Genomic DNA, 25,999 nt, shown 5'->3' with positions numbered 1-25,999 from the left:
TTTTAGGATTACAGATGCAAACGGGCTACTTGCCATGGCCTGACAATCAGCTTCACTTCCATTTCCTTGCTGATTTTCCTGCTATTGCTACTATCTTCCCTCCTCATGTGTATTTGAGAAACTCCAGTCTTTTTGGTTCAAGCTCTGGCACATGATCAGATGTTTTATATCCTTCTGTCCATTGCTGTGAAACAGCTTCTGACCTCTGAGTTGTTAGTTTTCCTTTCATGCTCTTAACTTTTTTTGTAGAGATCTTGTGTTGTATGAAGCTTAATAAATCTGCTTTAAAGTCAGACTTTAATTAGAGTTGTCCTTTATGAAATAGCCCATTTTTCCTGTATATAAATATGTACCTATTCTTTCCTAATGATATTAAATACTGAGACCTTGTATCACTTTCTCTGTCAACTATACCTGTTGCAACACACTCTCTGGAGCTAAAAGCCTAAGAAAATGCTTTTTCTTCTCCAATTTTGTTACACTTGCGTGTATTGAACTACAGTTGCAGTTGGTAAGTTTAGGTAGTACTTTTTCTTCCCTAGTCTCTCTCTTTTTACTGGTGCATCATTCTGAAAAATGAAAAGCAGTAGTCTGTTTACTGCTTAGTGACTTTACCTTACCCATAACCTGTCTCACTTTAAAGTATTTTATGAAGGCTCTTTCTTGTTTCTTTCCTGTTAGAGAATGCCCCTCTGGGTCCATGGATCAGCCTCCAAGATGTTTGTCAAATGTTTCCTGAAACAGTTTCCTCTGCTGTTACAAAAATAATATTGTGGCCTCCAGAAATGATAATTCTTGAGCTTTTCTTCCTGAGAGTATACTGAGCTGGCTGAAATATTACCCTTTCCCAATGTTCCGCTGTTTGACTGAGTAAAATCATGTCAGTCTTTCCAGATTACTGTGAAATTTGCTGGTTTTTCCTTGGATTTTTTTTTATTATTATTATTTTTAGGCACAATGTCAAATATCATATTTACAAAAATCAGAATTTTAAAGGGAAAAGTGTATGTGGGGGGAAGAGTGGGAAGTGCATTTTTTTGTTTGGGTGTGCCCTGTGGTTTACCCCAGTGGGCTTTTATTTAAAAGAAACAACTTTATTCCCAAGTGAATAGAAACAAACTTCTATTGCTTTGAGCAAAACTATTCAGGTCACTAGTTTGTAGACTGTATAGTAAATACAAGAGCAGCTCCATCTCTTTCACCTCTGGATCTTGGGTTTGATTTTGATCTAGGACATCTCTGGGAGTCTTGGTTCTCTGTTTACAAAATAAATTGTTCTCAATTTACTTTCTAGAAAGGATCAAGAAATCCAGGCATAGTTAGTAGCTGTCTTTCCACCTCGCTCTACCTCTGAGGTACCTGGCATAATAGCTGTTGTCATCCAGTGTTTGGTGGGGGGGAAAAGTGATCTGACTAAAGATGCTCGGCTAGGCCTTGCTAAATTCCACTTGGCAATCGGCCACCTTCTTTTGTCCACTGATCCTGTGGATGCAATTTAGAGTATCTTGGGTTTGGTGCCTAGAGCAGCTTGATGCGGCCTCAGGGTGGATCTTCTAATTTGTTTTGCTTCAGCAATTCCCAAGTGGCATTTCCAGGAACTGGAGATCAAGCTGTTTGATGCTTAGCCCAGACGACACTGAAGCCAAGGTGGTGATGGTAGCTTGAAGGAAATATCTTGATTTGAGAGTGTACTCCCTGGCTACTATGTGCTCGTGATTGATTAGACCAACAGTTTCTCACAGAGTCTAAAGTAGTTGTTATTACTCTCGGCTTGCTCCTCCGCGCCCCCCCCCCCCATATACTTGGCCAGAAAGGTGTGTTTTTTTCTTTTCGGAGGGATTTCACTCGTGTTAATGCCTTTGTCATTCAAATTAGGGTATTGCAGCACTCTACATGGGGCTACATCTTAAATCTGACTGTTAAACTGATGCAAAATATGACTGCTTGCTGTGACAGGGTCCTGCCAGAGGGCTACAGGAGAGTGATTTTTTTTTTTTTTTGGTTTGTTTTTGTTTCCCACGTTTATTTGAAAAGTGACAGCACAGCAATGGATTCAGATAGCTCCTCTTGGTGTTTTGAAGTTCATTCCCATAATGGACTGCGTGACCTGCAGGTTGGACAGACTGCCAAAGTCCAACAGCTTTAGCATTTCCTTATCTGAGTCAACTTCAGTGATCTCCTGGTCAAGGGCAGAGACCTCTGGGACATAGTTATCCTTCCTCTCTCTCTTCTCTTCCTGCAGTTTGACGGAGATACCTGTGACAGGCCCCCTTTGAATACGCTTCATCAGATGGGTGACATACCCAGCTATCTTGTTGCGCAGTTTCTTGCTAGGGATGATAGAAGGCAGATATATTAGCCCCAGCTTAAGTAGGTCCCTTTTCTCTGGATAAGGTAATGGAAGATTCCAGAACAATCAGGAACTTTCTGGAAACAATTAAGACAGACAGGCTGATTAGAACACCTGCAGCCAATCAAGAAGCTGCTAGAATCATTTAAGGCAGGCTAATCAGGGCACCTGGGTTTTTAAAATGAGCTCACTTCAGTTTGTGGTTTGCGTGCGAGGAGCTGGGAGCAAGAGGCACAAGAAGCTGAGAGTGAGAAGGCGTATGATTGGAAGACTGAGAAGTACAAGCATTACGAGGCATCAGGAGGAAGGTCCTGTGGTGAGAATAAAGAAAGTGTTGGGAGGAAGCCGTGGGGAAGTAGCCCAGGGAGTTGTAGCTGTCACGCAGCCGTTACAGGAGCCACTGTAGACAGCTGCAATCCACAGGGCCCTGGGCTGGAACCCGGAGTAGAGGGCGGGCCCGGGTTCCCCCAAACCTCCATCCCCCAACTCCCTACTTGATATCAGAGGAGTTGACCTGGACTGTGGGTTCCACCAGAGGGGAAGTTCTCTGGTCTGTTCCCCGATCCCCTAGGTGGATCAGCAGAGACTGCGGGGATTGTTGTTCTTTTCCCCATGCTGGCCAGCGATGAGGCTAACTGAGTGAACGGCAGATTTGAGCCACAAAAGCGGCCAAATTGAGGGCTGCCGTGAACCTCTGTGGCGAGAAAATCCGCCAATAAGAGCAGGACCCACCAAGGCAGAAAAGGAACTTTGTCACATTGCTTACTGAGCACAATAGCTCACCTGGAACACCCATTTTCTGTGATCTGCTCTGGCTGCTTGTTGGCCTCAAGTAGAGTGTGTTGTTTTTGACTAAAAAAGATTTAGATGGCCTGTGACCTGCCTATTTGAGGGACTGCTTGTCTCTCAATGCCACACTGTTGGAGTTGCAGCCATGCTCAAACTGGAGCTCCCTTCCCTTTAAGTGAAGGAAGTTGTTGGCAGGCCACTCAATTTTGGTTTCATTCCTCACTCTGTGACCCAAAATAGCTCAAATCATTGGACCTCGAATGCATTTTGCAGGGCTTGCCTGTTCTCGCAAGCATTTGGGGAAAGTTTAGAATATAGAGTGAATGATGGGGCTTTGAAGTGGAATGTGGTATCAGTTGGTTTGTTCGATTATGGCTGCTTTTCAGGGGTGAGCATGTATTGTATATTTTTTTAATTGAGTTCAAGGTGGCTAGAGCTAAGAGTATTCACTTTTTATTTAGAGTGCCAAAACTAATTCTGAATAGTGACTTGGTTTTGATTACAGTAGAAGGCAAATACTGAGTTATTTTATTTTAATTATTGGGAAACACTTAGTTTAATTCCTATTTAAAACTGATTTGCTTAATTAGCCAACATCAAATAAAGGAAATTGTTAAACATGAAATTTTAAACTGTGGATTTTAGTTGTTAAAAAGCTTGTTTGGTTTTGACATGTAACTTGCAATTTTATCTTGTTGTAGTCATTCAAATGAAGGTATGATGCATTTTTGTGAATACATTTTAGTTGCATTTTATGTAATTTAAGACTGCTCCCTCATTTTAGTATTTATCATCTCCACAGTGGCCTTTCACAAGTATGATTTTATTTCAGTTCAGTTTTAAATTATAAGTTGATGATATTTTACCTCTTGATGTAGTATTCTACATTCTTGTGTACACATTCTTGTGTATTCTAATTTTGTTGTCTTTTTGCTTTTCTCCTCTCAGGTTTTATTGCATCAGATATGACTTCTAGAAACTCTAGCACCCAGTTGTGGTTAATTACACACTATCATGAAATGGGATCTCTGTACGACTATCTACAGCTCACTACGCTAGACACTGTCAGCTGCCTACGAATAGTCCTGTCCATAGCCAGTGGCCTTGCACACTTGCACATAGAGATATTTGGGACCCAGGGGAAGCCTGCCATTTCCCATCGAGACTTGAAGAGTAAAAATATCCTTGTTAAAAAAAATGGGCAGTGCTGCATAGCAGATTTAGGTGAGTTTCAGTTTCCAAACAACACAAACTGCATGTTCCATAACTAACCAAATATAGTAGATAAATTTTAAGGTACTTTGAGTTATTCGTAACTTTCTTTGAAGTTAGGGCAGCCACTAGGGGGCACTTACAAGGTACTATCCTGTTGTTCCAGTTGAATAAACTTAGTACCACTTCTGATTTCAGAAACAGATGTTACATTTTGAATCGTTCTCAGAGCAGGCTTCATCAATAAATAACACTTCACAGTTTCCTTAATAATGTCTAGTCTATAGCATTTTAGAGGCTTTATGGATAATAGTTAGGATCCAATTAACTTTTTTTCCTCTCTAAATTTTAAATTAATGAACTTTTTCCATTCTTCCGTTTCAAAAGGGAAGGGGGACAATTTAGGGCTTGATCCAACTCTGATTTGGAGTCAATGGGAGTTGGGTTGAACTGGGTTCTTACTAATAATGCACTTATTGTTCCAAATGCTTTTACTTAAATCTTAAAACCCTACTAAATTTTTGCCTGTAAAACTTATTGTACAAAATATAACACTTAACTCCCTGGCACCTATAGGCCTGATCCAGCAATCCCTGAAGTCAGTGGGACTTTCGCTATTGATAGTAAGCACAGAACCAAGCTTTTATTGAGTTACTTGTATTTTTGAAAAAAATTAAATAGCAATTTCTAGGCCGGGGGATGCAGAGGGATGATTAAAGCAACATGACTGGTTAATGTACAAGGCATTGTGGCGCAATACTTCTGTTATCTGTGCAAAGGGAAGAAAAAAGTGGTGGACTAGTTGTTTTAAGGCATGTTGAATGTAAGAAAATAATTGGCTGGATTTAAAAACATTGTGAGACTTAATTCTGAGATTTTCTTTGTGCATAATTCCCATTAACTTCACTGGGTCTTATGACTGTGATACACATTGAGATCTGACCGTATCTCACGTAAATGGTGTTCAGCATAAATGCAGGTGCTCCCATAATAAGTAACAACCTAGCTGTATCTCTGCTGAGGGGGACAGCTCCTCAGAGTCCACAGAGGGAATCTCAAACAGGAAATGGATAATTTTATTTAGTGAAATAAATAATACACATCTTTAAAATCTGTTTCGTAGAGTTCATTTTTAAGCTAAAAGAAAAGGAGTACTTGTGGCACCTTAGAGACTAATAAATTTATTTGAGCATAAGCTTTCGTGAGCAACAGCTCACTTCATTGGATGCATTTTTAAGCTAATACTTAATCATCACCAGAAGGGGGCAGCATTTATTTCACTATTGAGTCAGCACCACAGAAGTGAATTGAAACCTTTTTGCAGTGGTATCTGGAGACCTCAGTGGTCCAGTGGAGGGGTGTATGTTAAACAGATAGGAGCAGAAGCATTTGCTGCTGTTCTACTAACTTTGCCAGTGCGGACAATAAATTACCTTTTTGAATATGAAAATCTTGGCCACCTATTTATGGAGCACTCTTCTTCCTTCATTATCTCTAATGGGGATTAACCAAAACAGCTGTTTCCTCTACAGGTTGTATTGAGTCCTTTTGTGCATGGTTGGCCTGTCTTCATTTTCTTCTGATCTGATTTTTCTTTTTTCTTTCATTTCTCTCCTTTCCACCACTGATGTCTTTCTGTGCCTACCTTTTTAGCAACAGTGTGTGTAAATAGAACTATAGTGAAGTGTAGCTTCTGATGGCTAGAGAAGTGCAGTTTAAGAACCAGGTGGTTATGCATTGTATTACAATCCAAGGCACTGCTCTGGATCTGCCAGTGCATCCAGTTAAGAAATTCCTTAATTGTATAAACTAAAAGAAAAATTTGCTCTTGAGGGAATTTTGTGCCAAAATTTTAAAATATTCTGTGCACAATATTTTAAAACTCTGCAAAGTTCTGCATATTCTAATTGCCAAAATAAACACAATATCATCACCCCATTTTCCATTATTTTGGTAATTTATTTCAAAATACTTGTCCGCAAATAATTGAAAATGGTATGATTATATAGTGTTGTTTTGGCAATTAAAATATGCAGAACTTGGCAGAATTTAAATGTCTTTTATGTATGTATGTATGTATGTATGTATTTATTTTATTTATTTTTATTTTTGGTGCAGAAATCCCTCAAAAGTACCATGGTTCTGTGTGGTGCAGTCTGGATGTGGGCAGCCTGGTGTGGGGGTCTGGGTGCAGAGGGGAATCTGGATGCTCAGGAGTTTGGTGTGGGGGTCTGGGTGCAGGGGGAATAGGATCCTGCAAGGGGAGGCATGGTGAAGGTGGTTAGGGCTCAGTAGGTGGATGGTGGTGCGGGGGGTTAAGGTGCAGCTGGTTGGGGCTCAATGTGGTGGAGGTCTGAGTATGGGGGGCTCCTGATGCCAGGAGTGAGGCTCAGCAGGGCGGGGGTTTAATGGGGGCCTGTGAGTGCAGGGGGCTCCTGATACGGAGGGGGTTTGGGGAGGGGGGTGTCACTGTACAGGGAGCTGCTCCCGCTGTCTGCCCAACTCCCATGCAGCCAAAACACCTTTCTCTCCCCCCCCCCACCCCAAAATGCTGCAAACTTCCTTCAGCTGGGGACGTTTTCTGGGGCTTGATCTAACCCAGCCGCTCTGTGATTTTACCTCTTTCCCCCTGCTGCCTGAACAGTCTGAGCTGCTGGGGAGGAGTGAGTGAGTACTGGTGCAGCTTCCCTTTGCTTCCCCACAGAAACCATTTTCTGCAAGGAAGCAAAGGGATTCTTCGTGAGGGGCGGACACTTTTCTGCATGCCGCAGTTGAACAGAATTTTCCCAGGAGTAAAAATTGTGTACGTGAACATGTGTACACACACCCCCTCGCTCTCATTTTTCAGTGTGACTGAAAAACTCTGAAAACTGTCTCAAAGCTGAGCAGCTCTGTTTATAGAACAGTTGTAGCAGAGACAATATCTGTGCAGTCTTCCCTACATTGGTGTCACTGGCAGGATCACTTCTTCATTGTTGTTCAGTCCTTATCTTTTCTGATGAAAGTGTCTTCAAGAGTGCTCATTTTCTGCTGGTTATGCCTGTCCTCTAAGATCTGGATGATTTGGGGGGGATTTGATAGCTGCTTTCAACTACCTGAAAGGGGGTTTCAAAGAGGATGGCTCTAGACTGTTCTCAATGGTAGCAGATGACAGAACGAGGAGTAATGGTCTCAAGTTGCAATGGGGGAGGTTTAGATTGGATATTAGGAAAAACTTTTTCACTAAGAGGGTGGTGAAACACTGGAATGCGTTACCTAGGGAGGTGGTAGAATCTCCTTCCTTAGAGGTTTTTAAGGTCAGGCTTGACAAAGCCCTGGCTGGGATGATTTAACTGGGACTTGGTCCTGCTTTGAGCAGGGGGTTGGACTAGATGACCTTCTGGGGTCCCTTCCAACCCTGATATTCTATGATTCTATGATGGGGAACTAATAAATTCATTGCCAAATGGCAATTTGATGGTAACAAGTTTCAGTTGCTACTAATCTAGGCTGGACATGAACTAGAAGTTTAGGGAGGAAAGTCCTTTGAAATCAAAGCTTTGAATGTTTTGGAACTAGGTAATGCAATGCCTAGCTTGCAAGTTTTTTACAATTGTGGCAAAAAGCCTCATGCTTTCTGTATAGATAATCCCCTTTTTAATAAAGAAACCCAAGTATATATGTGGTGGCTTCACTTTAATGAATGTCTGTATTCAAGTTACTGAATTTAGGAAAATTGTAGTTTGTAGTTAGTTTGGGAGAACTATAAAGCAATCCACGTACACAACGAATCATTGTAATAGCTTTGTAGAAGAGAGCAGAAGACTTACATATAGTACAGGACACAAAATAGTGTAGTGAATGTGACTGTTCTGAAACAAGTACTGACCTTCCTAGAGAAGATGCAAAAATGCAAAGAAAATTGAGGAGGTTGTAACATAACTACTCAAGCAAAGTTTAGTATGGAATATCTGTATGGAAGCCATTAATGATCCAATAGTGATGTAAAATAAGACTTTTTTTCTAGTCCAAAACAGAGAAGCTGCCTCACTTCCAGCTCTTTCCATCTTTCCCTTAAATGTTTCCTGTCAAAATCAGTAGTCTGCAGTAATTGATACCCTGCATAGCACTTGGGTTCACCTAGGTTTCTTGAAGTGGAAGGCAAGTATGCTTAAAAGGGTGAAACATCTGGTCTCTAAATACCAGCTACAGTACAGAGACCATCATATTCAGGATCTGGTTGCAACACTCTCTCATTTTGTAGTGTAGAAAAACACTAACGTGAGTCCTAAGCCCTTGACCTGTCATTCTACTGAATCTAGTATAAGAGAAACCTGTGTTTTTTGTCCAATTTGGATATTATGATCATATCAGCAAATTCCCCCCAAGTACTGACATGTTCAAAGTTTGCCAGGAAAATTTCTCTAAAATTTGTCTTTCTATCTGAAAGGGGGAATGTATACTTAAGGACTGGAGGTGCATTTATCTGATTAAAAGACTTAGTGTATTATCTTCCTTAGCCAATGAAGGGGTTAGCAGATTGCACATTTCTAGTTCTGTGCAAGTTCTTGTAGGAACTCCAAATTGATTGGAAGTGCACTTAAACAGCAGAAAAATGTTTTTTCCAAATCCTTGTTACTGTGGAAAAGAGACTGTGTTTTGAAGGAATATTCAGGAATCCAGTAATCCTGTGTCTTAATCTTCCATGGGTCTGCAGTTAAAGTGTTATCAAGTTGTCTTAAATAAGCTTGTGTTAAATTTAAGTAGGAGATGTTGCTCTTGCAGAATTTGGTAAGGGAGTCAGGAAGAGTCTGTCTTCTGTTTTATTGCTTAATGCTGTCCTGCACCTGTCACTGTTTACTTTGGAGTGACTGCCTGTTTACCATGGTAAAATGGGTTGTGTGTTTCCAAATTTACTATAATTTAGTCTTTCACATAATGTTTTCTACTTAAATGTTTGGAGATCAGCATAAACCAGGTTGAGTGGTTTTGGTTCTCATCTCAGGGCCCTTTGATGATTACTTTCTGACCTACATCTGTGTTGCTGTTTTTCAGCTTTATTTTTTACTCCAGTATACATATTGGTCATGCAGTATCTTTTTCTCTCTCCTGCAAAGAAATCTCTCTTCCCCCACAGTTTCGATGTATCCACCTACTCAAAAGTTCCATAAATACATTTGGACTCAGGGTAGAATTTGTTTTCTTTTTAAATAAGATTTCTGGCTGCCTGGTTATACGTGTAGAGAGTAACGGTGACATCCAGTGCTGTCAAACACTTAATCCCTGGAATGACAAAATTTTATAACAGTGCAATACACATGTTAATAGTAATCTTGTAAGAGATAGTTGGTCTAAGTCTATGGCCAAACAGGCTGTTTTTGATATTTGGCAGCTAGTTTGGAGCTGACACAGCTGCTCTTTGGACAATTGAACCCTGTCTATTGCTTGTTTTTAAGAAACCTCTGTGGTCCTTGGAATATGTACCAACTTTTGTATACAGTTCAAGTTTCTAACTGCATGTGCTACTCCTGTGTGTGTTTTTGGTTTTTTTAAAATGATTTAACAGCAGCTCTTTCTTTGTTTCAGGTCTTGCAGTTATGCATTCCCAAAGCACTAATCAGTTGGATGTGGGGAACAACCCCCGTGTGGGTACCAAGCGCTACATGGCACCTGAAGTCTTAGATGAAACCATTCAAGTGGACTGCTTTGACTCTTATAAAAGGGTTGACATCTGGGCTTTTGGACTAGTCCTCTGGGAAGTAGCTAGACGTATGGTTAGCAATGGTGAGTATTTGAGGATTTCATTTTAGGACTCATACCTCTGCTTTTCCAAGAGAGGTAAGGAAACAGCAAAAGCATCTGCCATTCTTGTGCACACTTTCCTGTTGAACTAAGTGGGCAACGTGAAAATACTGTACCTCTGAAGTGTTCGTATTCTAGATGCTTAGGCTGAACTCTCACCCACTTTGAAGGACTTGTGTTGTCTCATATCTGATGTGCAAAGTGCTTTTGCTAACTTCGGATGGGATATGGTGAAAAGCAACCCTTGTTGAATTCCAAATTGAAGATGGTTTATTTCTGATTTTAACTATTATACTGAAATGTTAATGCCGAGAGGTGTTCTGATGTCCTGAGAGGATAACTCTACTCTGCTTCCCATGCTGGAGCCCATTCAAACGTGTTTAGTTCCTTGAGGTATTTAAGTGAGAACTTCTAGGGAACCCAAAGGAGAATATAGAGAAGGGAAGTGATATGTGTTCTGGGGTATGCATACTATATATCAAGCTAAACACATTGCACTCTTAAAGAATAAAGCAGGGATTGCTTTGGTGTCTCAAGAGCTGGCTTTTGAACCATGAAGTGATGTGGTTGTGGCCTTATAGCAGTGGTTCTCAACTTGTTCCCTGTGGGCTTCTTGTGGCCCAATCAGCACACAGCTACTGCCCATGTGACCTCCTAAGGGCCATACAGGTAGTATATCTAGTGTGTGGATGTGGCCCACCTAACAGAGCTGCATATGCAGCCCACAGTGGTAAATAGGTTGAGAACCACTGCCTTAGAAGTAAGGTATGTGTTCTCTCCGGTAAGTTGAGTTGAGGTAGTTACAAGGAATGGTTAAATAGAGAAGTGAAAAAATATTACTGAAGAAATTGTTGTGAACAAATTCTTTGTGTGGATATAAAATTATCATCGGGTTTTTTGGTTACTATTTTATTGGTGAACTTTTAAAAAAGGGAGTCAAAAAGATTGAGAGATTATTTCTCAATACTTGGAAACTCAGGGTTGCAATTTGTCACTTGAGTGCCTTGAAATTTGATCTGTAACAATGAGCTTGTGTTGAGATTTAGATTCTGAACTCTATCTGAAATTGCATATTTTTCTTTCTAAACAATAAGCACTGTGGAATGGAAACCTAATTACCAGTTGTCCTAATAAGAGTTCTATTGGATAGGTGGTGGTTTAACCAACTGTGCAATAGGTAACCCAACCCAAGACCACAAGGGAAACTAAGATAAGAACAAAATGTGTACATCAGTATAACTGACTGATGCCATTCATAGCTATGGTTAACAGGACTGGTGGTAGTTAATTGAGTGCCTGTATATCTTTACATTGCACAATATTTTGTCTCGAAACTGTCCGCCTATCGCACAATGAAATTTTTCATACCAGTTTTCAATTAAGACATTTATAGTTTCAACTAAATATGGAACTCTTTTTAGCTAGCTGTGAGAAGTTTGTTCAAGTGTCGGTCCCTCTGTGCATTACACGTTTGTGTACTCATGGACACCATACTCCTGAGTCTGGAGACTTTAACAAGCAATGTCCTTTGTCCCATACATGTGCATTAGATCTCCTCTTGCTCCCGAGTTGAGGATATAAGTAGTAGTGTGGGTCAACACCCTCTCAGTTCCTTATTACCACTGCATGGTCTGAGTCGGAATCCAGTGTCATCCTTTCAGAAAACTTGTAAATAAGATTGTAAATAGTTCATTAGGTTAGTGTAGTTTTCCCCAGGCTGGAGATGCCTTCCCCATAGTCAGGAACCATGCCCAGACTCCCCATCTTCAAAACTGTATCTCCTGCCTTAATCACTCACAGAAAAGGAATTAATACCAGCTGTGTCCCTACTGTCTAGGTGAGACACATGTTTCAGTGATATGCAGCATTTGTTGCTCATTTCCACCAAGAACTCAAACAGCTCATGAGTTTCACCTTAGACTTGATGGAGAAGGCTCTAAAGCCCCTTTCTGATCTGGCCCAGGAAGACCCCCTTGTACATCAGCCGCCTCAAACGAGCAGCGCCCCTCTGTGAATGTGCTTAGGAGTGGAGCCCTCGGTGTCTAAGCCCAAAGACACTCTCTCCAAGGCTTCTCATAAGAGTAAGGGACACTCTCATGGGCACAAGGACAGATCCCTATGGAGGACTTTCTGTAAGAAACACACTCCTTCCCTGAGCCCATTCACACAGACCCTAAAGAACTGATTCTGCCAAAAAAACTCATCAGGGTGGAGGGTTAGGTGCGTAGGGAGAAGGATTCTGTTCCGTTGGTGATTTGAGTTCTGAAGCACGAGGGCCGTTGTTCTCCAGTCCCTTCCACAAGTGTAGCTTCAGACTCTGCGATAGTGATACAGCCGCCTGACGAACACCCCACGACTGGGGGTGTACTGGTTCCGTTGGTGCCAACCATCAGAACACCCTGCACATGGGGTGCACAGAGACCTATATAGCACCAGAGGATATCTTCCTCCCTCACCCGCAGTCTCCCCTCTTCTCTGGTTCGGCCCTCCTGATACATTATACGTTACTATACCAGAAGACTATATTGCTTTGTTGTCCCAGGAGCAGTCTTTCTTACAACCATTAGGCAGGATTACCCCGGTACTGATGGCTCTGACATTACAGAAGGATCAGTTTTTGGATTTGGACAAATCTGATGAGCTGGTCCCTCTTTCATCGTCACAGAGACCTAAGCCTGGACAGGCGATCAAGAACTTATGGTTGCTACCCTTATGAGCACTGCCTCCCTTGGGAGCAATAGTTCACCATACCATGGGGTCCCCTTCAAACAGTTGGCCCCTCTTTCTGGCCCTGTTGGGGACCATGGGATCACTATACCAGATGTCCAGCACCCACCTAGGAGTCTTTCCAGTCTTCTTCCATGCACCAACAACCAGTTCCATTGGTGTGTGAGGTGGAGGAAGATGCTATGCCAGAACCACAGGTACCGATGTCTCCATTTCCATAAGCAATAACAGGACTTACTACAAAGAGCGGCCAGTGGTCTCCAGACTCATTATCGCCTGTTGGGCATTCTGCAGCCTCAGGCTCCAGTAAGATGGCTCTCCCAGTTAACAAGGCCATCTTGAAACCAATGAGATTGGTCTGGCACATCCCCCAGCATCCTGCGTGCTCTTTTCCACCCCCACCCCCCACACACACCTAAAATGGCTGAGAAGTGCTATTTCATTTTGGCAAAAGGAGCTGAATTCCTGTTCTCCCACCCAACTCCCTGGTGGTACAGGCTGCTATGGAACATATAGGTCTCAATACCTAACGACCACCCCATCAGACCAGGGCTCCAAGAGTCTGGCCCTCCTGGGGAGAAAGATCATCTCTGTGGGCTTGTGATTCTGCATGACCAATTACCAGGCCCTGCTAGCCAGGTATGATTAACTACTCTAGGCTGGCGGCTTTTTAGAACAAACTTTCCTGTGAGGACAGAGCCAAGTTTTTCTCCCTTCTAGAGGAGGGCAAGCTGGTGGCAAAAACAGTTCTTCAGGCTGCAGCAGATGCAGCATCCAGAACCGTGGCCATTGGTATTGTGATGAGGAGGGATTCATGGTTGCAATCCTTGGGCTTCCCCAGGGAGGTGGAGAATACTATCCAAGATTTTCCCTTTGAGTCCATCCTCTTTAATGAGAAGACGGATGAGACTCTCCACTTGTTAAAGGACTCAACTCAAGATCTTCCCTCTGCTCTCTGGGGATCTGCACATGGGTCTCAAGGACAAACAAGAAGGCAGGCCTTTAAATCAAGACCACCTCCACCTCCTACTTGTTGTGCATTCTGCTATTAGCATCCTCTGGGGCCTTTTTGCAATAGACAGAAGACTCGGAGGTTCTGCTTTTCATCCCCCTCTACTACTGCAGCCTGTTCCCAGCCTGCGGTTAGGAGCCACTTTTGATGGTGAGTGGGTCTCGACTAAAACATCTCTGATGCCACCTGCCCCTTCTGTCACCTTTTTGGAGGCTATCTCACTGTTTTGCCTGCAACTGGGAGCTAATCATGATGCATAATTTCCAAGACCTAACCATCCATTAGGGATACTCCATAGAGTTCATCTCCTTCCCTCCCTGCAAACACCCTTCCTGTTCCCCTTCAGGGACCACTCTCAAGGCAATTCTTCAACAGGAAACAAACTCCTCATTACACAGAGGTGCCCCCCGCAGTCTCAAGGATGAGGGTTCTATTGTCTGTATTTCCTAGTCCCCAAAAAGGACAGTGTGTAGAGACTGGATATTTGGCAACTCAACATCTTTGTTGGAAGTTGGAATTCAGGATGGTCATGTTAGTATCAGTAACCCCCTCACTCCAAGAAGGGATGTGGTTCATGGTTCTCCGTTCTTGACATAGGAACCTCCTGTGGAAGGGGTGAACACCTATGGCTTATCATGGGCCAGAAGCACTTACAGTTCTGCGTCCTCCCCTTTGGACTAGTGACAGCACCCAGAATGTTTGCAAAAGTTTTCTCTGTGGTGGCAAACCAGGTGAGAAGTCAGGGCCACACAGTCTTTCCATATCTCAATGACTGACTAGCTCCTGGTAGGTCACGCTCAACAGGAGGTCAGATCAGGTAGTCAATACCTCATTCAAAGTCCTGGGGGCCTGCTTAAACAGAGAAGTCCACTTTATTCCCTACAAGGACAACAAACTTTATTGAGGCAATGTTGGACTCTGTTTCTGCAAGAGCCTTCCTCCCTGTAGAAAAGCTTTAGGCAATGCACAACCTAGTTTCTTTGATTTTTCCCACGGACCAACGACTACAATGTGGATGTGCCTGTCACTGTTAGGTCATATGGCAGCGTACACTTGTCTGCCCCCCCCCACCCCTCCACCCTTTGCCAGGCTTTATCTGCATTGCCTGCCTGGCTCACTTTGGTCTACTCAGCTAACAAAGACCACATTAACTCTGGATCATCAGCTCCTTCACCTAAGTGGTCAAACAGAGACAAGGTTCCCTTTGCCACTCCCAGCATCGCTATTGTAACTGATGCATCGCTTCTGAGGTGGGTGCTCAGCTGAATGGGCACATGGACCACGCAGGAGGCCAGACTATATATCAACATCCTAGAGCTGCGGGTAGTTGACCTTTGCATGCAAAGGCCTTCCTTCCTCTCACTCGCACCCTCCACATCCACGTAATGTCATATAATATCACCACTGTCTACATAAACAGGGAGGAGTGAGATCTCTGCTGCTGTGTCTGAAGGAAGGCAGGCTTTGGAACTGGTGCATCAATCACATCATCACCATCTAGGTGACCTATCTCCACAACTCCTTAGCAGACAACCTCAGCAGGCATTTTGTGGTGGACCGTGTGTCGGGAAATCCACAACTCCATTCTGACAGACCTCTTCATGTGCTGGGGCACACCTCTATGCGGGATCTCTTTGCATCACAAACAAACAAGAAATTCCCTATGTATTGTTCCAGGGGAGCTATAGGTCATGGCTCCCAAGGCAATGCTCTCTTATTGTTGTGGATGAGCAGTTTCAGATATGCCTTTCCTCCCATTTTCCTGCTTCTACAGATGCTGAGAAAAATGCATCATGAGAGAGCCAATGTCTTCATTCTCCTAGCACACTACTGGCCTAGGTAGTTTTGGTTCCCAGAGCTTCTGACCATGTTAGTCCATCCTCCAATCAAGATCCAAACCTTCACAGAACTCCTGACACAGGACAGGAACAGGTTAAACACCCCAACCTGGGCTTTCTCCACCTTATGGCCTAGTGTTTGGATGAGCATCTGAGGCAGATTGTTCTCGTTCATTCCCGGTCTAGGATGTATATAACAGGTTCTGGTCAATTCTTTCCTACTCTGGGTATCTGGCTAAATGAAAATGCTTCTCCACCTGGATACAGCACAGTCAGTCTTACAAGTCCACCCAGCAGCTGTTAGTGGTGCCCCCACCCCCACCACAGAGCACCCATGAGTGCTCTGTTTTACCCACCCAACTTCCCATCTAAGTAGAATGTTGGTCTATATTACAGTAGCTCCTATTTCCAGCGCCATAAGTAATTCCTCTCATTTTTATGTTTTAAATGTTAAACATCAAGGAGGAAATTTTTATTCCTATCTCATAGTAACCGTGGAAATCGCTGTCAGGTGGTTGGTCAAATGATGTAGCTGGATTTGTAAAAGAGCTTATATAGGGTATGTCTACACTTCAAGCTGGGAGTATGATTCCTGGTTCAAGGAAACATGCTTGCACTAGCTCTCATTGAGCTAGCACTCTAAAAATATAGTGCAACTGTGGAGGAGTGAACTTCAAGAAGAGCAAGCTATCTTGCGTATGTAGCTAGGGTCTTGGATGAGCACGTACATGGTGGCTGGCCCATCCTGCAGCTCGCACTGCTGCAGCTACATTTTTGAGTGTATCTCCTAGAGCTGTGAATCACATCCCCCCCACTCAGCATATAGACCTGCTCCTAGTTCAGTGGTTCCCAAGCTTTCACAACCTATGAGTCCCTTTCACTAAGATGTCAAGTCTCGCAAACCCCCTCCTAAAAATGAATATTTCCAGGGATTTTCTCCTTTCCCGGAATATAAATTATAAAAGCTTGGAAATATAACATTTTGTTTTTATGACATGCTTATTACACACTATTATTAATTTATCATTAAAGTATTTTTATTACATTATGAAAACGGCAACACTCTTCCAAGATCTCACTTTCATAGCTTGTATCTCTTTGAATAAGCCTGTTATAAGACAAGACTCCTAGGTTTCATCAAGGAGTATCAGATATGAAACAGCATGAAGGTATTTAAGAAGCCAACTCAGAGTTCCTCCTACACAAGCATTCAGGTCTTTGAGCAGTCCAGGCAAACCACACATGTTACAACAAAGCTTAAACTTGTTCTTCATAATAATTTTAAAAATAATACTAGCTGCCTATTTAATTTTAAAAATAGGAAAAAATATCCACCTCCCTTTCCATTTCTTATAAGGAATCTTGACGTTTAAATCTCCTCCGTGTGATAGATATGCTTGCTTTGATCTGCTTTGTTCTTGGAAGTCCAGGGGCTCCGGGCTTCTGGCCCTGTGCTGCCTGTGGTCCCTAGGGACAGCTCTTTCCACCATTAGGGAATTTTTTCCCGAGAACCCCCTGTAACATTTCGCGAACCCTAGTTTGGGAACCACTGTCAGAGTTTGACTGACAGCATGTGCTAAGTATTAAGATAGAGCTAATCTGCTCTTGTGCCATAGGTGGCAGGAAGCAATTTTCAATTGTGTATGCTCTGAACTTGTATTGGCAGGATACTGGGCTTAATGTTCTGATCAGTATGGCAGATCTTGCATCCATTCTGTAACTGTTGGTCTAGTCTAGTCTAGTCTTTTCATAAAGACTGTCAGCTCCTATAATACCGAGTAGGTTATTCTATCTGCTAAGGACTGGTTTGGTGACACAATATTTTCTAACATTCCCCCTTTCAATTGTGGATTAGTTTAAGGAAGGACACAACATTAGCAGATTTTTTTTTTCCCTCAACTTAACTTGCAGTGCACAGATGTCTCGCGAGGCCACACCAGCACTCAATCAGTTATTAAAAGATTTCTTTTTTAAGCCTGGTGATCAGTACTGCACTCTATGCCTAATACAGCTTCACCAGCTCACTGCAGAATTATTCTCTTGCTTTTGAATAGATTCCCTAGTTAGTTTACAGTCTCTCAGCAATCTTTATCTTGTATTTCATAGAATCATATGACTGGAAGGGACCTCGAGAGGTCATCTGGTCCAGTCCCCTGCACTCATGGCAGGACTGAGTATTATCTAGACCATTTCTGACAGGTGTTTGTCTGAAAGGTATTTGAGACTCCACCTCTTATTGCTATTAGTTCTCAATCTCACTGATTTCTAATACTATAATCTTGTTGACCATCAATGCTAATCATGACATACTGTAACTGAAAGAGAATTTAGACTCTGTACCCGTTTTCACAATCCAGGCAGCCTTGCCTCATATTTTTATGCAAAGGTCTACCTATTAACTAATGAATTGCATTGTATTTCATACAGTCATTATATACATACATACATGTATGACAAGGTGACATTGAAGAAATGAGTGATCAGGTGAAAAATACTACCTTGTATGCAAGCTTATCATTAATTCAATTATTGAAAAGCTGGCTTCCATATGGGAGTATTGAAGCATTTTCTAAGTTATGAAAGGGATACTTAAACTGTTTTGAGAGAAGTAGCCGTGTTAGTCTGCTAGTTCATCGGATGCATCCAATGAAGTGAGCTGTAGCTCACGAAAGCTTATGCTCAAATAAATTTGTTAATCTCTAAGGTGCCACAAGTACTCCTTTTCTTTAAACTGTTTGGTAACTGGCATGCATTTAGGGTTGTTTTCTTCTTTTGCAAGTGAGGAAGAGAGGGATATCATAGTTCAAGTGACAGCTCTGTTACGATAATGCGGACTAGAGGTTATGGTGACTTGTTGACATAGTCCCACAGTTATTGTGGAGCCAACAGTGATCCCATAGGATCCATGAAGTTTGGCATGGTTGTTTAAACTATTTTTGACTTAACTGTTAGAATAAAGGCCAGATGTGGTTCCTTCTAGATTTAATATAGTCAACTATGACAATTAAAAGTAATTAGGCTATTTATTATACTCCACAATATATTCCAGACCAAATGAAAATAGTAACTTAAAATAAATCCATGCTGTGTTTGTGGTATAGAGGAAAGTTTCTATTAACATCCTAATGAGGTTTGGAAATGAAGCTGAAATTTAGATCAAACTTCAAATATAGATTCAATTCCCCTCCCTTTTTTCCCAAAGGTAGGCCCTAATCTGTGCCTTAGCTTGGTATTTCTGCGTTCAGATGTTGTAAAACTTCTCCCTCTTGTTCATTTTAACTCTGATGAAATGCTAGTTTTACACTTCACACTTGTCAACAGTTGAAGTATAGAAATAGGGACTCCTGAGAGGATACATAGGGATGTCTCCACTGACTACTCTAGACTAAGTCTTGTTCTGGAGCGACAGACTAGAGGATGTGGGGAATGGGGGAGAATATAAATATTGTGCTAAAAAAACTCCTATAAGATGGTGCTCAGCACTTCTGAAAATCAGATCCTTCTCAGGGTGACTATATGAAGTACCCCAAATCATTAATAATGTCTGAAAATGTAGGTTAATATTACTTTACATTGCATATAATGGAATCTGCACTTCTGTAAGCATATCAAAGCTAATTTTGCAATTAAGTTTAGTTAAAATAGGCTTTCTTTCTTTTCCATCTCTGCCATCTATTGTATCTTACACGTTTATCTATAGTTCAATCATACGGTTACATTAATCATGTTGTAAAGTAGCTTACTTAAAGAGGGATAAACACGATTTTACTCACGTAAAATTGAATGAATCTATCAGAGTGGCTTATAAAGTAAACCAAGTTGCTTCAATATATAAAGTGGTTTTAGGATTTACTGTGTCAAAGCCCATTGCACTTTTCCTTGTTTTCCATACCTTGTCACACACAAACCTCAGTGGTCTTCTGTGCTTCCTGCTTTGGTTCTCCAGCTATTTCAGTCTATGCCAAGTTGTTTTAGTCCTTTTTATAAAGCTGCTTGTTTTCTGTTACTTTTCTTCTATCTGTCTTGGTCATTCCCCTGGTGCTGTTGTGTCAGAGCGTGCTCTGTATTTGTTTTAGGGCCCAGTATATCAGGTAGTGGGCTTTTTTTTATCTTTTCAGAGCTTGTCCACTTGGTTTTTGTATAGTTTCTTGCAACATTTGTTAAATCCTTATGCTTAACAATCTGTTCTACCTTGTATCTATCTGCGACACTCTGATTCTCTTTTTCCAGACTCGAAGAACAGCTCTCTATCTTGTCTATGTGTATGTCTACGCTGCAATGAAAAACCTATAGCTGGCCTGTGCCAGCTGACTCAGCTTCTGTGAGCCCAAGTTGGCTGGCAGGGCTAACTGCAAGCGTCTAGTTGTTGTGTAGATATATCCTCTGTAACGAACAGAAATGGTCCAATAAAAAATGTTACCTCACCTACCTTCTCTCTCATGGTTTTTGCCAGTTCTGATTCTTCTTTGACACCCTGTGTGTATTCCACACGTGGGTGCGCATGAGCAGCATATGCCTAAATTCAGAGATTTTATTTAAGTACTGTCAAGCAAATTCTGAGGCTTCTAACATTTTGAAATTGAGCTGATGCTCCCCACTCACTTAGCCTTTTGATATCAGATGACACCTGCTTTACAATAGGTCTTTAAGAAAGAGAGCTGCTTTATTGTGAGGTGGCAATGTGAGAGCATATAGAGACTTAAGTGCTTCTCATCTTCCTCCATGAGTCATGAAAACCAGTTATATTTGTGGTCAACCAATCAAAGCCAGCATACAGATCTTGACATTTTCTGTTAGCATTTTGCTAACAAAAATCCCATTCCTCTTCAGAGTCAGTCAGTTCGTGTCAAGGAGTTAATGAATTCCCAAGGGATAAGAGGAGTTAAAAGCCTTTTTGATCATTTACACTTGCAGTAAGAGTTGCAAAACTCTGAGTTAAATATGTATGGGAGGAAATGCATAGGCAAAACTAGTACCTTTTACTAGTAGTATAGTTTAGCACTGAATTTACCTTTTTTTTTGTGGGGAGAGGGTTGCTTGTCTGGAATAAATTACTGCTTTTTTGTTCGACATAGCCTTTAAAATGTGAGATGCAAGGTTTCTTGGTGGCTAGCTAATGTCTTTCACCAGCCAGCTACCTGCCATACACTTGTGAATCTCATAGATTCTTTGTCCCTTTGTTAATTTGGGAAGCAGCGTGGTTTAGCCGGCTAAGTGTGTTTGCCTTTTTTTTCAAGGAACTTTTTGAGTTCTAATCCTAGTTCTGCCACTGATTCACTGTGTGGTTTTGAGGAATTTCTCTGTGCCCCAGTTTCTCCACTTGCAAAATGGGTCTGATGCTTGCCTACCTCGTAAGTGTCATACATACTGACTAACATTTTGAAGATGTAAATCTGTGTGTGTGATAAGAATTAGTAATTGTATGGATGTTGCAGGTGGTTAAATCATATAACCATGGCCTCAGTGCAGAAATGTCTTACTGATGAAGTCACTAAAACCCAGCAACACAGTAATGTAATCTTCGTTTGTTTTAGGTATTGTAGAAGACTATAAACCTCCATTCTATGATGTGGTTCCAAATGACCCTAGTTTTGAAGATATGAGAAAAGTGGTCTGTGTGGATCAGCAAAGGCCAAACGTTCCTAACAGATGGTTCTCAGACCCAGTAAGTATGGAAATCGGAGGTCATGTCTTGAAATGTCAGCTCATACCTTTTTGCTTCTTTTGCAATAATCTTTTTGTGTAAGCTGTTTTCAGCTGTTAATGTCTTGTTTTTAGTTGAAATGGTCTGTATGTTGTTTGTTGCTAAGATAATTGCTTGCAAAGATGGATGGCCAAATGTGTGCTGATACCTGACTGTATGTTAACGGAAAAACCACAGCGAACAAGTTCTCACCAAGTAAATCGAGTCTATCTAATTTCTGATATAAATCCAGACTGATTTTTAAATAGCCACACCCACTGTGTGCATCTTATTCTTGCTCTTCAGTAGAAAATCATGTTGGTGTTGAAGTAACCTATATGAGGACATAATGGTCATGAATATGCAGATTTATGTCAAAACTTTGACTTTTCTCCTCTCCCCCATAATAAGGGGCCATATCAATAAATATTTTTAACAGGTCAGACTAAAGTAGTAAGAGTAACAATCTTCATTTTTGTTCACCAAAATCAATGTAATTGTGCCCTGGAATATCCTGTTAGCACTTAAGTAACTGGTTTGTTGTCTGTTTCTGAAGAGTTGGAATTATGGTTTAATCTCTGCAGTGTTTTATGTATATTTGAGTCACATTGTTGGCCATGGACAAATAAAATAAACATCAGCTATATATTACTTGAACTGTGCTACCATGTTAGACAGCTCTGTTTCCTGGATATACAAACTGCCCTAGATATTTTAAAATTACAAATGTAAAATACATGTAATCTTTCAGTGCTTTCTATGTTTTTTATAGAAAACTTACTTTTTGTTGCATTATTTACAAATTTAGTAATACTATTTACACTATTTAGTAAAACTGTGTTCTTTTTAAACATTCAAATATAATTATCTGACCATACTCTTTTAAATTGCACTGGTCAGGGTATCTTCTTGTCTTCTTGACACCCTCATCCCCTTTAAATACTGTTTCAATTTATTCAACAAACGAAATGGGAAAAAAAAAACCTGCAGAAATTTGAAGGGATGAAATCCATTTTTGGTATGTGTAAACCAAATTGTAAATTTTTTTGTAAAGATTGGAGTATTAAGAAGGCAGTAAGTCCAATGAAACTTCAGTGAGCTTGTGATCTGTGTGCTTATATACAACTCTTTTTTTTTTTTTTTTCCTTCTCTCTCTCTTCCAGACACTAACGGCTCTTGCCAAGCTGATGAAAGAATGCTGGTATCATAATCCATCAGCAAGACTAACAGCTCTGCGTATCAAAAAGACTTTGACCAAAATTGATAATTCCTTAGATAAACTGAAAGCTGACTGTTGATGTTCTTGAGGTGCTGTCAAGATGGAAGGCTTTTGTCCAGTTCAGAAATATTCTGGCCTGAGGAGTTCTAGAACTGGTCCCGAATGGCTTCTTAGAGGCAGACATTCTTATCTAGCCATTCATTTGGGAAACAATGGAACCATACGAACCCTGCTCATTGACTGTCATGGGCATTTCACAAAGGGTCAAACTATAGAGACTTATGCTGGATGTACTGTTGCAAAGATAGTGGCCTGAAGGAAGACGCAGAAATCCTAAAACGAGATCAGGGCATTAAACAATGGCTTTGAATAGCTTTTTATAGAGAGTCTCCTAGTCACTCCCAGGACAAACACATGGAAGTGGTAAATTTTAATCAGCAATATTGCCTGTGCTTCTCCTCTTTATTGCACTAGGAATTCTTTGCATTCCTTACTTGCACTGTTACTGTTAATTTTAAAGACCTGACTTGCCAAGAACGATTGGCTATGTACCCCATTGATCTGTGTCTGAACAAAAGGAAATTGATTTGATAAACTGAAAATGTAACTGTCAGATTTTAGCTGCATTTTACATGTGTACTGATGTTTACAATAATGCTGAACATTAGGAATTTCTCATTTATACAAAACTTGCAAATTATTTATTACTAATGCACTTGCCATCAGTTAAACTGAATAAGTGCATAAAGTTAAAGCTTATTTTTATGTGGCCTCTTTCATTATTTCTTACACAGACGTTTTTGTAACACAATATAATCTGAAAGAAATTTCTTTCTGTATTATCATATTACAACGTGTTAGTCACATTTTAAATGCTTCACTTTTGTAGGTATGGTCTGTAACATAACTTCAGTTCAAATGTGGAACATGTATTTAGCCACTACCCACATGACACCACATCTAGTGTCTTACTGATCTAGAACATGAAAGCAATGTAGGACTTCAGTAGATTAAGTCATGAATGCTGTGGGAAAATGCATTTTTTCTTCTAAGCTCTACATAATGTGCATTTAAACTCTTCCAGAAAAACTATTTTGTTTTTAATCTACTTTTTCTATTTAGTAGTTATTTGTATAAATTAAATAGAATGTTTTCAAGTCAAACGAGTGGTTTTAGTTAATGCCTATTAGTAACTAGTTTCCAGTTTCTTGTATCTTTCAGTGATCTTGCAAGCTTAAGAGAGCAGGTCCATGTCAATACTTGGATGGGACATGTAGGTGCTGAGGCATATGTTGGCATTCTTCCCTTTTGAGTCAGTACTGAATCTATATGGTTAACTAGTTGCCACGTTTCACCCAACAGAGATGGCTGAATTTCAGTGCCCGGTGAAGGAAACCCTGTATATGTGCTGCATATCAATCTGTAGGATAAAGATGGTATAGGAAAGGAAGCCATGATTATTAGTTGTTACTACAAGATAAATAGCGATATAAGTGGTAATTTGAGTATTCCATATCACTCAAACTGAAGAGTTATAGATGCCTGGTGCACAATCATTTCATATTGACCAAATGATTTGGGGAGATAATTCGGTTCTGTGTATTTACTGAAGAGCAACACCTTTGGGAGGGAGATGGCTGACAACCAGATGCTCCTTGACACCTGCCTCAAAGAACCACTTCGCTAGGAACCCCCAGAAACCGCATTGGGTGATGCACAGGTGCTGTTGATTCCCATTAAAGACTGCTGGGAACCTGTGCAAAGTCCACTCTTCCCTGGTGCTGTGGTTCTCCTATGTTTGGGCCCCTCCACATCTTCAGAGCTGGGTGATTGTGCATTATGGCCCAAAAGTTTACAAGTCTTAATACACCAAAGGTAGGAAAATGGTTGGTTCAGAATATCGTGATAATTTCTGTTCCTTTCTTGAGCCTTAGAACACACATTTATGCAATGATTTGACACATAATGATCCTAGAAGTATTAATATCAACTCAAATGTATTATTTTAACTAGTTAGCTCTTCTACTTTGCTGTGGCTATGTGAGCAGAGGCTCACTCTGCAGAGGGTTCATTCACTTGCAGCGAGCATCAGAAATACCAGCAGCAACTGGGGTTTAAGACTTGGGTAGGGAACCATATTTTCATGTTGGTAATTAGCACTTAGTTCTATCATATGGATCCATGATCCTTGTAGAGATATCTGAGTGATAAAGTAATATAAATATGAACTATTAATAACAATTCTCTTGCTGCTGTGTGTGATTCAGGTGCTGATGCTGCACTGCACTGTGAAAGGTACACTGTATTTTAGTGAAGTCTGTTTCTCTCTCTCTTGGACTTAGTGGTTTCCTGCTGTTTGCTGCTGTTTAGCTTTTTCCCCCGCATTGCCTCCCTGCTGATGTAATCACAAAAGATAAATTTTATGTTTGAACTAAAGGAAACTAGTTACATTTGTCTTTTTTTTTTTTTTTCTTGCTGCCACATTGTCAGTAAATTAAGTACCAGTGAGTTGTAGTTTGTTTTGTTTGTTTTTTTTCCCCTTCAATAGAAAAGGTAATTATGGGTTGATCTGGTCTTTAGGTCTTGTTAAACAAGTTGTCTTGTATGGTTACATCTTTATTTCCAAGCAAATCCGTTCTCTGGTTGCATCCCATAGAGCTAGTGTGTCAACATGAAAAAGGAGTATCTCGGGGAAAAATCAGAATAGATGTTTGTGACGCAAAAACTTATTACTATATCCTCCCTCCCACTCCCCCTCCCCCATTCTATGAAGAGAAGCAGTCACTACATGGAGCATCATGGCTTTGCCTGCTGGAAGGCAAGAGCTGTCAGGTGTGGTGAATGTAGAAGCACCTCCCCACTTCCTTTTGTTTTTGTCTCCTGACTACGGAGCAGGAGTAGAAGTGCTCTCTCACTGTAGTCTCCATTTCCAACTCAAGAGGATTCAGCTACTAAGCAGCCAAAGCCAGGGACCCAGAAATGTCTGCCTTCAGCCTTTCCTAGGCTCTGCTTGGTTTGAAATAGGCTTTGCTGCAACTCTCTCAGCACTACCATAATCTCTCCTACATCCAGCCACCTTGCATCAACTCGGCTAAGAGCTGGTCAGTTCCTTTCTTCAAGGCTTCCCCTATGCTCCAGACATACTAGCCCCTTCCAGTGATAGCACCACTCTCTTCTCAGTGGGACTGTGATTGCAACACCCCACCTGGTCTTATGGCAGGCCCTCTCCCGGATCCCCCATCTTGTCCCTTACCGTTAAGCTCAGCTTTTGTCCATTTGAGCAGTGTACCTGCCATCAATGGATAACACAGTAACCCACTGACTGATTCACTTTCAGTTCCCAGCAGGCAAATGAAGTATCAAAAGGTTTAGCCAGATCTGCCACTGA

At 41.2% G+C, this 25,999-nt stretch overlaps 1 protein-coding gene across 6 annotated transcripts in view; it reads left to right on the top strand.

Moving 5' to 3' along the window:
- Window positions 1-23,774, top strand: part of ACVR1 (activin A receptor type 1) — a 113,905-nt gene extending 90,131 nt beyond the window's left edge. For 4 of the 6 annotated variants that reach the window (XM_038421801.2, XM_043505142.1, XM_043505143.1 and 1 more), the window contains 4 exons: window positions 4,088-4,363; window positions 9,917-10,114; window positions 21,244-21,374; window positions 22,556-23,774. In XM_038421801.2, coding sequence (XP_038277729.1) covers window positions 4,088-4,363; window positions 9,917-10,114; window positions 21,244-21,374; window positions 22,556-22,690 — 740 coding nt within the window. In that variant the 3' untranslated portion in view covers window positions 22,691-23,774. The remainder of the gene's footprint in view (window positions 1-4,087; window positions 4,364-9,916; window positions 10,115-21,243; window positions 21,375-22,555) is intronic. The other 2 variants (XM_043505146.1, XM_043505145.1) reach the window with 1 other exon arrangement.
- The last annotated feature ends 2,225 nt before the right edge of the window (window positions 23,775-25,999 follow it).

This window comes from Dermochelys coriacea, chromosome 11 (genome assembly GCF_009764565.3).
Source record: "Dermochelys coriacea isolate rDerCor1 chromosome 11, rDerCor1.pri.v4, whole genome shotgun sequence".
Classification (NCBI taxonomy): Eukaryota; Metazoa; Chordata; order Testudines; family Dermochelyidae; genus Dermochelys; species Dermochelys coriacea.
This window is presented reverse-complemented; position numbering and strand designations above follow the sequence as displayed.